This window comes from Sorex araneus, chromosome 6 (assembly GCF_027595985.1).
Source record: "Sorex araneus isolate mSorAra2 chromosome 6, mSorAra2.pri, whole genome shotgun sequence".
NCBI lineage: Eukaryota > Metazoa > Chordata > Mammalia > Eulipotyphla > Soricidae > Sorex > Sorex araneus.
The window spans coordinates 133,361,737-133,375,675 of NC_073307.1; the positions used below are offsets into that span (position 1 = coordinate 133,361,737).

At 39.0% G+C, this 13,939-nt stretch overlaps 1 protein-coding gene across 1 annotated transcript in view; it reads left to right on the forward strand.

Annotated features, from left to right (window-relative positions):
* ELP4 (elongator acetyltransferase complex subunit 4) overlaps positions 1–13,939 on the forward strand; it is a 202,147-nt gene that overhangs the window by 38,394 nt on the left and 149,814 nt on the right. Inside the window, exon 5 of the mRNA XM_004607869.3 lies at positions 889–1,025. Coding sequence (XP_004607926.2) covers positions 889–1,025 — 137 coding nt within the window. The remainder of the gene's footprint in view (positions 1–888; positions 1,026–13,939) is intronic.

Genomic DNA, 13,939 nt, shown 5'->3' on the forward strand with positions numbered 1-13,939 from the left:
ATAATTTTAAGTCTAGCTATAATACAATTTACATCCTATGTAAACAAATTTATAACATAGTTACTAGAGTGAAAAATAATTTGCTACAGACAATATTAGTGGACAGAACAAAAGGGGAATCATTAATGAACTAATGACTATGCCAGACTTCTTACCTAACATAGATCATATGTTCTTCTACTTCATCTTGTACCTGTATCATCTGGATAATTTCAGCATATTTTATACTGTAAGGTTAATTTTTAGGTAGTAAGAAATATTATAAATATGATTATATATGTGCTTTTTGTAAAATTTAGTTTTAAAATAAGGCTCAGTTTACAATATTTTAGTAACTCATTTTTCTTGAACTCTCCACCAGTGAATTCATTTTAATTCAGTTTACACTTAATTCTTGGAAACTGAATATTTAATTTGATATTAAAGCCTGAATTTTAAAAATTAAGTAAGAATTCTATAAATTAAAATTTTGACCTTTCTTATACAATAAAACAAAAAAGCAAAGAGATCTTTAAATTCTTTCCAATTGACTACCAGGAGAAAAGAAACATGAGGTGAGAAATTGATTTCTTGTTATGACTTGTTTAAGACAATAAAGACTTGTATACATTATTTTTTTAATTTAGTAAGTAAATATTTAACAGGTTTCTTTTTGGGACTAAAATACCTGAATTGCCAAGAGCAATTGCTCTTGGCAATTCAGGTATTTTAGTCCTGCATGCAGAGCTAGGAGAAAGCCCCGAGCAACAACCGGGTCTGTCCAACACCCCCCAAATTAAAAACAAACAAAATAATAATAAAATTCCTGAATTTATCAGTGATTTTGTATCTAGGATAAACACATTATGCTTTACAAATTTTAATAACCAGTATTGGTTTTCATAACAGGCTGGACCAGTAACCTCTGCAAGATTTGGTCACTATTATGATGCTTCAAAAAAGATACCAGAAGAACTAATTAAGTCTTCAAAATGGCATGGATTTTTCCTTCCAGAAAAGATATCAACTCTTAAAGAAGAATCCTGGTAAGAGTTGATATTCAGATTTTATGGATTCAGAGATTGTATTATTGTCACAATTGTTAAATACTTTTTTCTAAATAAAGTATAACATTAATTGTGGATATGTTCCATATTATTTTATCAAATGAAATCTTTTGGGGTCCTGTTACTGTAAGACTCACTATTACTTTTAATTTGCAACTAAGGAGGATACTAAACTTCCAATACCAGCTGTTTTTATTTTCACAAAAACATGAGTTATGATCTAAATGTGAATAAATAGTATTGGATATTTATTATTGTTATAACAGTACAATGGATAAAGTAATACAGCCATTCCAAATTTTTGGTAAGTAGTATTTTAGAAAGTGAACATATATATGGTTTCTAGTATTTCACTTAATACTTTATGTATTTGTACGCTAAACAAAATAATCTGTAATCTTTTAAACGATAAGAGAATTTAGCATTTGAATTTACATTAAAGAGTTTTAAGCATTAAAATCAACACATGGATATAGTGTTACTAAGTTTATTAAGGTCAAACTGAGTTTTCCAGTGATGTACTTTGAATACTTTATAGAGTGCTAACATTTAAGTTTAAAATTATTGCAGTTGAATCAGGGGAAAGTTGATTGGGATAGGTTGTTGCCTTTATTTCCATTTGCTCTGTAAAGTGATTGCTTTCCTAGGGAGATGAGTTACTTATTAAATGAAGATTTACTTGGCAGCAAGTATAATACTAAATGACAAATGTCTAAAGTCTCCTTTCAGAAATATTACTTGAGAATTCATTGAAATGTATGCAATTTATTTTTTTAAACCTTTAAAAAATTCAAATGAATTACCATTGAGATAGAGTTTAAAAGGTATTGATGGTTAAATTTGTCATGCAATGTTCCAACATCCATCCCTCCACCAGTGTGCATTTCCTACCACCAATGTCCCTAGTTTCCCTCCTACCACTTCCCTCCAGCCTGCCTTTATGGCAGACACTTTTCTTCTTTCTCTCTCTCTTCTTTTGGGTATTATGGTTTGCAGTACAGTTACTGAGAAGTTATATGTTTGTTCTGTTTTTTTTTAAATTCTTCTCTTGGTTATGCTATCCAGTCTGGCTAGACACGTATTACTAGCAACCATTAACAAATAGCAAGCAGAATACTCTTTTACTTTGTGTTTTACTGCTTATAAAGATTTTGGTGTTCTTTATCTTGTGTGAGGGAGGAAAGAGTACTTACAAAGAAAATTTAAAAATTTTTCAATCTGACGTCTGTGTGCTGAGTCTGTCCTGATGTCAATCTCAGGTAAATCCCTTAAGTCCAGTGAAAATCAATATCCACCTGTGAAAAAAGGGCAGTGAAAGATAACACCTTTCCTGCCTACACCAGTAAATTTTTATGTTTGAATGACCGTATTGATTACACTAGCTATTTATTTTTACCATTTACTGATTCAGACATATACATACAATGTGAAGTAAATTATTTTAGTTCTCAACTAGTAAATAGGATAACATATACCTAAAGTCAGTTCTTTCTGACTCAAGAATCTATGTGAGCTGGGGCCAGAGAGATAGTACGACAGGTAGAGCACTTGCATTGCATGCAACCAACCGGGGTTCAGTCCATAATCCCTGCCACCCCACATGGTCTCCCCAGCTTCACCTAGCTCAACGCAGAGCCAGGAGTAAACTCTAAATACTGGTGTGGCCCAAACAAAGTGTGTGTGTGTGTGTGTGTGTGTGTGTGTGTGTGTGTGTGTATAGATATATTCATATATGTGTATATGGATGTGTGTGTGTGTGTGTGTGTGTGTGTATGAGAGAAAAAGAAATCTATACTAGCATTAGTGCTTTACTGTTTGTGACCAACCATGTAGAACTTTAGGGAAAGAGAAAAAAAATTTTTTTTAATGCTGATTTATTTATTTATTTTTGCTTTTTGGGTCACACCCGGCAGTACACAGGAATTACTCCTGGCGGTGCTCAGGAGACCATATGGGATGCTGGGAATCGAACCCGGGTCAGCCACGTGCAAGGCAAATGCCCTACCCACTGTGCTATCGCTCCAGCCCCCAGGAAAGAGAAAACTTTTGTGTGCATATAAATATATGAATGCACATTAAGTGTAAATTATTTAAATGAAAATAATATAGTGTTAATTTTATTATTGAAAAATATTTTTAAAAGCTAGTCTTTTTAAGCAGGAAAGTTAACCATTTTTGTTCATGTTTGCCTAAACTATAGAAGGGATTAATATTTGTCAAATTACTGTTGTGTCTGTATCTGAGATAGTTACAAGCCTTTAACCATGGGTATCTCATTTAATCCTACCAGTAACCCTCTTTCCAAGAGAAGCTTATTATTTCCATATTATAGGATCCTTGCTATCAAGGCTGCTAAGTAACTTTCCAATTGTTGAAGGGTTTAAGCTGTCAATTTAACTCCCAAACTCAAGTCTCTAAAATGTCTGGTTTCTGACATTTACTATTTACTATAGTACTAAATGTAGATCATTGAAAAATATACCTTGCTGGTGCCAAGGCAATAGTACCGTGAATAGGGTACTTGCCTTGCATGCAGCTGACCCAGGTTTGATCCTTGGCACTACATATAGTCCCCCAAGCTTGCCAGGAGTGATCTTTTAGTGCAGAGTCAGGAGTAAGCCCTGAGCACTACTGAGGATCATCAAAATAAATATATATTTAGGAGAATATAATCTTAGTAAAATATTCTCTAGAATATTTTTGAAAAGTAGCAGGTCTATGGAAACAAGAAAATTTATGGATTTCAATTATCAAGGCAGTATTTCCTTTCATAGTTAACTGATAATTCATTTATTTTATATTAAACTTAAATGCTTGGTTAAATATAATTAAATTTTAAACATGTAATTAAATTAATTTTTAAAATGGGTACTTTACCATGTGAAATTTATTTTAATTTGTGAAAAGCATGTGCTCATTTCGTTAAAATGATCTTTATTGGTTCAGTTAGAGCACAATAAAGTCAGGCTTTACAACTATCTATACTTTATCTGTAATTAACACTAGTGAATATACCTGTGTCCCACTATCATATGTTAAGATATAATATATAATTTTGTATTTTTTTGTGTGTGTGGGAGGGAAGAGCAAGGGTTTAGAGCTACACCTACCGGTGCTCAAGGCTATTCCTGGCTCTGTGTTCGTGAATGATCCCTGGCAGTGCTGAGGAAACCATATGTGGTTCTAAAGGCACTGTTGAAACATGTTTTTAAAAATCAGAAAAACTAAAGATCGTATGAAATTTGCCTTAACTAATTGTAAATGTTAGGTAGGTTTGCTTATGGAGAAAAATGTTTATAGGGCCAGAGCAGGTAGGGCACTTGCCTTGCACACGACCAACCCAGGGTCAATGCCTGGCACCCCTTATGGTCCCCTGAGCACTGCCAGGAGTGATTCCAAGCACAGAGCCAGAAGTAAGCCCTAAGCACAGCCAGGTGTGGCTGAAAACAAGAAAAAAGGAAAAAAAAAGTTCATATATAGTTTTAATTTTTGAATTAAATTCTAGCTGTAAAAGTTGAGACATATCCAGATATTATAATCAAGATGCTTTTGTTTTCATATTTAATTTTTATAAATCAGATCATCTGAATTACATGACTAATGGAAAAACTGATTTTTAAAATATGTTTTCCATTTTTTTTTTCAACTGAATCACAGTGATATACATATTTACAAAGTTTTTCATGATTGGATTTCAGTCACAGAATGTTCCAACACTCGTCCCTTCACCAGTGTATCTTTTCCACCACCAGTGGTCCCAGTTTCTCTCCCCTTCTCCCCTCCCCTGCTTCCCACCCATCCCACCGCCTTCCACTGTGGTGGGCACTTTTCTTCTCAGAAAAACGGAGTATGAGATGAATCTTGTAGTTGGAGGTTTAAAAATCCTGTCATTGTTTTGAATTAAGCTTTTTCTAACAGATATACCTAACTATAGTTCTTTTCTCACTGGAAAGATACTGCTACTCTTCCTTGTAATAACAGTCCCACAACTTTCTTATTTATTCAGGCATTTGCTGTTACATTATTTAACCTACTGTTATAGACTAAATGTGTGCAGCACCCTCCTCTGCTGTTCTTATATTGAAGCCCTAATCCCTAATTTGATGGTGTTTGGAGATGAGCTCTTTGGAAGTTAATTAGAGTTAGATAAGGTCATGCACTAAGGCTCTGGGCTGTCAAAATTGGTGTCCTTGAAAAGGAGGGAGAGATGCTAACTTAGCTCTCCCCTTGAGTTCACAGCAGGAAAGGCCCCATGAGCACACAGCAGGAAGGTACACCTCAAAGGGAAGGTGTTCCCAGACACCAGCCTGCTAACATCTTCATCTTTGGATCTGGTCCAGAACTGTTGCAAAATTATTTCTTATTGATTAAGCCACCCAACAACCCAATGTGTAGTATTTTTTTTAATGGCCAGCTAAGCTTACTAATGTATCTACTGTCATTTTAAGATGTTACTTAAAAAAAAAAAAGTCGGTAAATCAGGCCTTGAATATTAAGTACACATGCAGTTGATTGTAAATAGGAAGCACTTGTTTTACTATTTCTTTGAAATTCAAGGTTTTATTTTTACATATTTATCGTAATAGTAGCTAGCGGTTTCTCATATTAGCTAAAAGTTTTCTGTTGGTCAAGTTAAACTGAATTCTAAGAGAACTAGTCTTTCTGGGAGAATTTCCTGGAGAAAATAGGGTAAAAATAGGAGTAGCTCTTAAGGTTTTAGTTCCTCTAGTTATCTGCCACAGTTCTTTACTTGACTAAAGTAAGTGTAAGGCTTGCATAAGCTTGCATAAGCCTTATATAATTTTTTCCTAGACAAAGTGTAGCTATGCCCCCAGAACACTCCTGTTTACATTTGTTTAGACTTCTTTAGGAACACTTACTACATTACACCTATTTGTCTATCTGCATTTTTTTTTCTTTTTGGGTCACACCCGGCAATGTTCAGGGGTTACTCCTGGCTCTGCACTCAGGAATTACTCCTGGCCATATGGGATGCTGGGAATCAAACCCAGGTTGGCCACGTGAAAGGCAAATGCCCTCCGCTGTACTATTGCTCCAGCACCTCTATCAGCATTCTTATCTTCCTCCTTATCATTGGAAATTCTTGAAGGGCAAAAAAAGATAGATTTTCTTCATGAATTTACTCCAGAATTTAGAAAACAAATGTTGAATTGATAGTTGTGAATTAGTGGATCACAACTCAAAAGTATAGTAATGTAACTTATGACAGACTTCTTTTTAGCACAAACATTTAGTGGCATAAGACAGGTTTCTGAGACATAGCCATGTTTTATTTTAAAATTATGCATCTCTTAGATTGAGAAGCAAAGAACCACTGTGTATTTAGAAGTAATAATTAGAAAATTTATTCATGACAAAGGGATTTTGGAGGAGGACTTCTGATTAAGACTTTAAGTTTTGAACAGAAATCATGGGGCCCAGGGGTGTGGCTCAATGGTAGAGCATATGTCTCACACATGTAAGGCCCTGGGTTCAATCCCACTACAGCCCCCATTCCCAACAGTTATTAAGTTATAGTAGTTTAGGGGCTGGAGAGATAGCACAGTGGGTAGGGCGTTTGCCTTGCATGCGGCCGACCCAGGTTCAAATCCCAGCATCCCATATGGTCCTCTGAGCATGGCCAGGGGTAATTCCTGAGTGCAAAGACAGGAGTAACCCCTGTGCATCGCCAGGTGTGACCCAAAAAGAAAAAAAAAGTTATAGTAGTTTATAGAACTATGTTGTATGTAGTAGTATATAGAAGGTATGTTGTAAGTATGAGAAAAAAATTTTTTTCTATCTACTTTATATGTGGCTGTGGCTAGGCTCCGGAGGTCTTCGGCTGTGGGAGCACTGCTCGAGGGGGGGGGGGAGGGAAGCTGGAGCCCACCCTTCCGAGGGGCCCCGGGGAAGACAGCCAGGCGCCCGGGCAAGAGACTCTCTGCATCGCTCTCTTCCGGGAGCTTGGTTTTAAATCTCTGGATATAGACCGTTGGTGGGATTACAGGGCACCGGCATAGTCCCTGGGTGTGACCCCCTAGCTACTGGAAGATGGGAAATCTGGGCGGAAGAAGCCCAGTCCCGATCCGAATAGGCTTGTAGGTCTTGGCCCCAGGTCCCACACACCTGGGTTCCTCTGCCGGTACCTTCATGCGTGAGGCTTGTCTGAACGTGTGGAGAGGGGCCTTGAGCATGGCTGTGACTAGGCAGAGTCTCTTGCCTGCGCACCTGGCTGTCTTCCCCGGGGCCCCTTAGAGGAGTGGGATCCAGCATCCCTCCCACCCCGAGCAGTGCTCCCAAAGCCAAAGACCTCCGGAGCCTAGCCACATCCATGTTCAAAACCACTCTACACATACGGACAAGCCTCACACAGAAAGGAACTGACAGAGGAACCTAGGTGTGCAGGACCCAGGGCCGAGATCTCCAAGACTGCTCGGATCTGGACTGGGACTCTTCCACCCAGATTCCCCATTTTCCAGTAGCTAGGCAGTCACACCCAGAAACTGCCCCTCCCCACACCCCCACCCCCCGGCACCGTGTAATCCCATCAATGGCCAACATCCAGAGACTATAAAACCAAGCTCCCAGAAGATGCAATGTGGTCGAGCGACAATTAATAGCCTAGTTCTCCCTCTTGGAGAACCTGGCAAGCTACCGAGAGTTTACTGCCCTCACGGGGGAGAGCCTGGCAAGCTCCCCTGGTGTATTCACATGCCAAATACAGTGCCAATGATGGGTCTCATTCCCTCACCCTGAAGAGGCTCTAATGTGGCACCGTTGGGAAGGACGAGTAAAGAGAGGCTGCTGAAATCTCAGTGCTAGGATGAATGGAGACGTTACTGGGTCCGCTCGAGCAAATCAATGATCAACGGGATGATAGTGACAGTGGCATTTATTTATTTATTTATTGCTTTGGGATCACTCCCAAAGTGCTCCTGACTCTGCGCTCAGGGATCACTCCTGGTGGACTCAGGAGACCATAAGAGATGTGAGTAACAAACCTGGATCTGCTGTATGCAAAGCAAGCGCCCTACCTACTGCACTATATCACTCTGGCACCAGTCCGTCTATCTCTGTCAGCTTTATCATTTCTTATAGCCTTCTCTTTTTCACCTTTTCAGGTCTACTTTGTTAACTTGTTATTCAAATACCTCATCCAAACTCTCAGGATAGCTTCCTAATTGGCCTTGTTCCTTGCTCCTTAGTGGCCTCTATTTTCTTCAAATGATCATAGTGGACCTTTTAGCATAGTGGTATTCAATAAAACTTTCCATAATAATAGAAATGTTCTGTACTTATGCTATCCAATAAGCAGTAACTAATTGCAGCAGTTAATAAGAGTACTTAAAATTGTGACATCAAATTTTAATTTAACTGTATTTCATTTAATTAAATGGAAATAGCTATGTGTGACTAGCTACTATTTTATTAGATTGTACAATTTACAATGTAAATCAGATTTTATCACTTCTCTGCATTAGACCCTCCATTTTTTCCATCTCTAAGCAATAAAACCACATCCCAATATTTTTTAGAACCTCAAGATCCTACATGATCTTACCTAATCTGATTGCTTCCTACTTCTCTGACATCTCTTAAATTTGTTGGGATTTGGTAAGAAGGTAAAAGAAATATCAAGAGTACTTTTCAGGTCTCAAACGTCAGAACAAGAATGGTGCAATTTACTGACATAAGTAAATAAAAAATATACGTGCAAACAAATATAAAACAAAAGTTTATATATTTTTAAAAGTATTTTTTAACTGCCCCTAACATAAACAGCTTTTACAAACCTGTGTTTTTTTTATGAGCCTGGCATTATATTAAATTGTGGGTTTGTTATAGTAACTACAGTCACTGTTACCTTTGTTCAACTGTAGCTTATAGCCATTGAGAAAGCCTATGATATTTTCAAATAAAATTAACAAATATAGAATTATGAATTGTAATATTTTAAAAAGAATATTTTCCATGATTGGGCAATATATTTTGTGTTCACATAAATATAGCTTCTCTGAGGAAGAAGCATTCAAACTGAGTCCTTATATGGGAAAGATGGTCCAAAAGATGCACTAGCCCAGTAAGTGTTTTGGGTACAAGGAACAATAGGTGTGCTAAGAAAGGAAAGAACTTTGTGTCCTAAAGCCTTATTGTGCCAAGTAGATTTAATAATAGAAAAAGCCATATGCTAGAGAAGTTTAGAGGTATAGATGGAGGTTTGTGTCACCCATGTAAGAAATTTGTTAGTGAGAGACCATAGAAAGAGAATTTGGAAGAAGAAATCTGGGTAAGATGGGTTTTTTGTTATTCTCTTTGATGTAAATGAAGAATACTCAATAGAGAGGAAACATAAAATATGAAACAGGAGGGAGCAGTTTCTAGCTGTTTGCCATTAGATTAAGTCTCATAAAATGTCGGGGCCCTGGCCAGTCGACCCCTGCACACTGGAGAACTTCCCCCTGGTCGCTGGACTTACTCCCAGGTGTCCCACGGGAAGAGGTTCTCAGTAGTAACCCAAGAAGCCATGTCAAGGATAGCGCTCCAAATCTTAAATGCCCTATCCTATCCTTAGAAAATTCTAGCCCCCAGCTTTTTAGCAAATAACATAAAGCTTTCAGACCTGGGTGAGGCACCTTCTGAATGGAGTTGCCCATGATATTTAGTGGGGTTGAGAAGGTCAGGATAGATGATGGTTCCGCTAAAAGACCAAGGACAGACCAAGACAGAGGAAAGAACACAGAGGTTGAAAAAACACACAGCAAGAATGAGGCAAGACGCCAAAAAAATGGATAGATGCTAGGCATCCCATAGGCGGGGGGGGGGGGGGGGGGGGGGGGGGGGGGGGGGCCGGGGGCAGAAGCGAAAACAAAAGTGGGAACTGACCGAAACAGTCCTGTCTCAAGGAAGACTCTTCTGATAGTCTACCTTACTATCATGGAGCAAAGCTTGAGCTCCTGTTCATTCCCCTGACTGAATTACCAGCCAGGTATCTCCGATGCAGTCGCCTATTTTACTGCATGGATTCGGGGCGTCCAGGAGGTCATACCTTGCTCCAGCGATGTCCGCGCTGTCCAGGTCCACGCTGCCCCACATTGGGCGCCAAATGCTGGGGTCCTGACCAGTCGACCCCAGCACAATGGAGTATGATTCCCCTAGTCGCGGGACTTGCTCCCGATAGAAGAGGGAGTGGGAAGGGGAGAAGCCTCTGCCCTGACCCTCCACGCACCCACGGACTCCCACCGCCTCCGAGAAAGAACCAAGTGGAGGGAGGAAAGCTGGTGGTCAATCAGTGATCCGTTTATTAGCTCTCACATGAGGGTTTTTATACGTACATTTCAGGGGCAATCCACATGTATCACATTTACCTTCTTAGGCTCAATACAGATGTTAATGATTTACATTTCCCACTCTCAAGGCCAGGTGTATTAACTCAGGCAGATGGTAACTGTTACATCCCTCATCCTCAACCAGAGTGCCTACGTATGTGGAGTGCTGAAGCAAGCCCCTGGGCCCCTGTAAACAGAGCCAGCTCATTCTTTCAGGGGCAGGGGATTTAGTCAAAGTCTCAGGCCCCTCTACTGAGACCTCAACAATAAGAGATTCAGATTTGTAGAAGCTGTTTATGTTAGGGAAACTTGAGAAAATTCCTAAGATACTATCTTTTTGAACTGGAGCGATAGCACAGCGGGTAGGGCATTTGCCTTGCATGCGACCGACCCAGGTTTGATTCCTCTGTCCCTCTTGGAGAGCCCGGCAAGCTACCAAGAGTATCCCACACACATGGCAAAGCCTGGCAAGCTACCCGTAGTGTATTCAATATGCCAAAAACAGTAACAAGTCTCACAATGGACACATTACTGGTGCCCGTTTGAACAAATTGATGAACAGTGGGACAACAGTGCTACAGTGCTACTATCTTTTAATCTGATAAATTATAACACTGAAAACTGCTCAGTATATAGGAAATACTAAACAAGTGTTCAGGGGTTGCTTGTGTGTTCTCTAGAAGAGAAAAAAATGCAGGGTGTAGAAGGTTTGGCCTTTAAAATATATTTCCTCCACTGAAGGAAAAGAAAAAAAGAAAAGAAATAGGATGTAAACAAATAGGTTTGTGTGTTTAAAGACACCTTTGAGTGATGGTGATGACTTGAGTAATGGACTACTGACTTCTCTTTACTCAGTGACTAGTCAGGGTCCTCCACTAATAAAGTGAATTATCCATGAAGTTTGAGTTAAATGGAGAAAGTTTTGTTTGTTTCTTCATAGACTGAAAGAATATGCTAACTAGATAAATATCAAATATTTATAATGATGTTATACCTGTCAGATGTATGACTTTCCTGTATTTGTGCTTAAGACTTCTTGGTGCAAATAAAGGAATGAATTTTTTTGAACTTCTTTTAAATTGAATCACCATGAGATACACAATTACTAAGTTGTTTATGATTGATTTCAGTCATATAACATTCCCGCACCGGCCCCTTCACCACTGTACATGTCCCACCTCAAATGTCCACAGTTTCCCTCTTCCTCTTCCTCCCCTTTTCCACCTCTATGGCAGGTGCTTCTCTCTCTCTCTCTCTCTCTCTCTCTCTCTCTCTCTCTCTCTCTCTCTCTCTCTCTCTCTCTCTCTCTCTCTCTCTCTGTGTCTCTCTCCCCCCATCTCTCTCCCTTCTCTCCCTTTGTCTTTCTAAAGGAAGGAGTTTTGCCACATAAAATCAATAGGTCAAAGAGCAGAGGACTTTAATGTATTAAAATAGTGGACAAATAAGAACAAGAGTCATTTTCATGAGGGGATGGATGGCACTGGAACTTCGGTGGTGGGTACAGTGAATCCTGCACACATAAAAAAGAATTATGCTGAAATTAGGAAAGAGAAGAGTGAAAAAAATTATGGACCACAAACTCAGGCTAGAAAAAAACTCAAGACAACTTTATTAAAATATAAGGAGATAGAACATTTACCCAATACCCATCTGATAAGGGATTAATATCCAGAATATACAAGACACTAGTAGAATTGTACAAGAATAAAAGCCCCAACCTCATCAAAAATTGGGGAGAAGAAATGAACAGAAATTTCCTCAAAAAAGAAATACAGTGGCTAAAAGGCACATGAAAAATGTTCCATGTCGCTAGTCCTCAGGGAGATGCAAATCAGAACAACAATGAGATATCATCTGACACCACAGAGACTGGCACACATTCAAAAGAACAAAAGCAACGAGTGCTGGCATGGATGTGGGGGAAAAAGGGATGCTCTTTCACTGTTGCTGGGAATGCCGACTAGTCCAGCCTTTCTGGAAAACAATATGGACAGTCCTTCAGAAACTAGAAGTTGAGCTTCCATATGACCCCACAATACCATTTCTGGGAATATATCCCGAGGATGCAGAAAAGCACAGTAGAAATGACATCTGTACCTATAGGTTCAATGCAGCACTGTTCACAATAGCCAAAATCTGGGAACAACCCAAGTGCCCTAGCACAGATGACTGGTTAAAGAAACTTTGGTACATCTACACAATGGAATACTGTGCAGCTTTTAGGAGAGATGAAGTCATGAAATTTGCTTATAAATGGATAGACTTGGAGAGTATCATGCTAAGTGAAATGAGTCAGAAAGAGAGGGACAGACATAGAAGGATTGCACTCATTTGTGGAGTGTAGAAGAACATCACAAGAGGCTGACACCCAAGGACAGTAGAGACAAGGGCCAGGAGGATTGCCCCATAGCTGCTTCATGAGCAGAGGGGAGAAGGCAGATGGAATAGAGAAGGGATCATTACGAAAATGATTGCTGGAGGAATCAGTCGGAATGGGAGATGTATGCTTATAGTAGATAATGGACCAAACATGATGACCTCTCAGTGTCTGTGTTGCAAGCTATCATGCCCTAAAGTAGAGAAAGAGTATGGGGAATATTGTCTGCCATGGAGGCAGGGGGAGGGTGGGAAAGGGGGGTATACCGGGGATATTGGTGGTGGGGAATGTGCACTGGTGGAGGGATGGGTGTTTGATCATTGTGTGATTGTAACCCAAACATGAAAGCTTGTAACTATCTCATGGTGATTCAATAAAATTTAATAATAATAATATAAAATGAAATAAAAGGAGATTGTGAAGGACCATGAAGTATTAGCACCTTACTCAATAGTGAAGATCAAAGAATAAAATGTTAACAAGATAAAAGTGCTTATTAAGAGCCTTAAAATGTGACTTAGCAGTTGAGCCCATGCCTCCTCACTTGTGTGAGATCCTGATTAAATGGAAAGTGTTGGTTCTGTATAGTACTTAAATTAAATCTCTAGGAGCCTGAGAGATAGTACAGTGGGTAAGGCACTTGTCTTGCATGTGACCAGCCTTAGTTCAATCTCTGGAACCACATATGGTCCTCAAGCCCTGCCAGGAGTGATCATTAGCACAGAGACAGGACTTAGTACCACTGGGTATGGTGCCAAAACAAAAATAACTATATAATAAAAATAGAGATGACTAAAACTTATTCTAAAACTTTCAGTTACTAGAAATACTTGGGAACTTGATAAACATAGCAGCTTAAAGGGGAATGGATTCAGTTGGTCCAATGTAAAAGAACCCCCATACTATCTCTCTGGTTTGGGCCTGATGTGGCCACAACATCTCTCCCCACCCCAAGCAACAATAGAATTTTTTTAGGTTATTGAACTATATGATTTTAAGTCACATCAAACTATATAGATTATTTGATATGATTCTTTTTCCAGTGAGAAAATTCTAAGACCCAGCAGAGAAAAATAAGAGATTTTGATCCATATTATGCGTTTAAAATCTGCAGTTATTGATACAGAGAGAGGTAGATCCCAGATTTTAAGCATACAGCTAGATTGGGATCCAGTTTATGTATTTGTAAA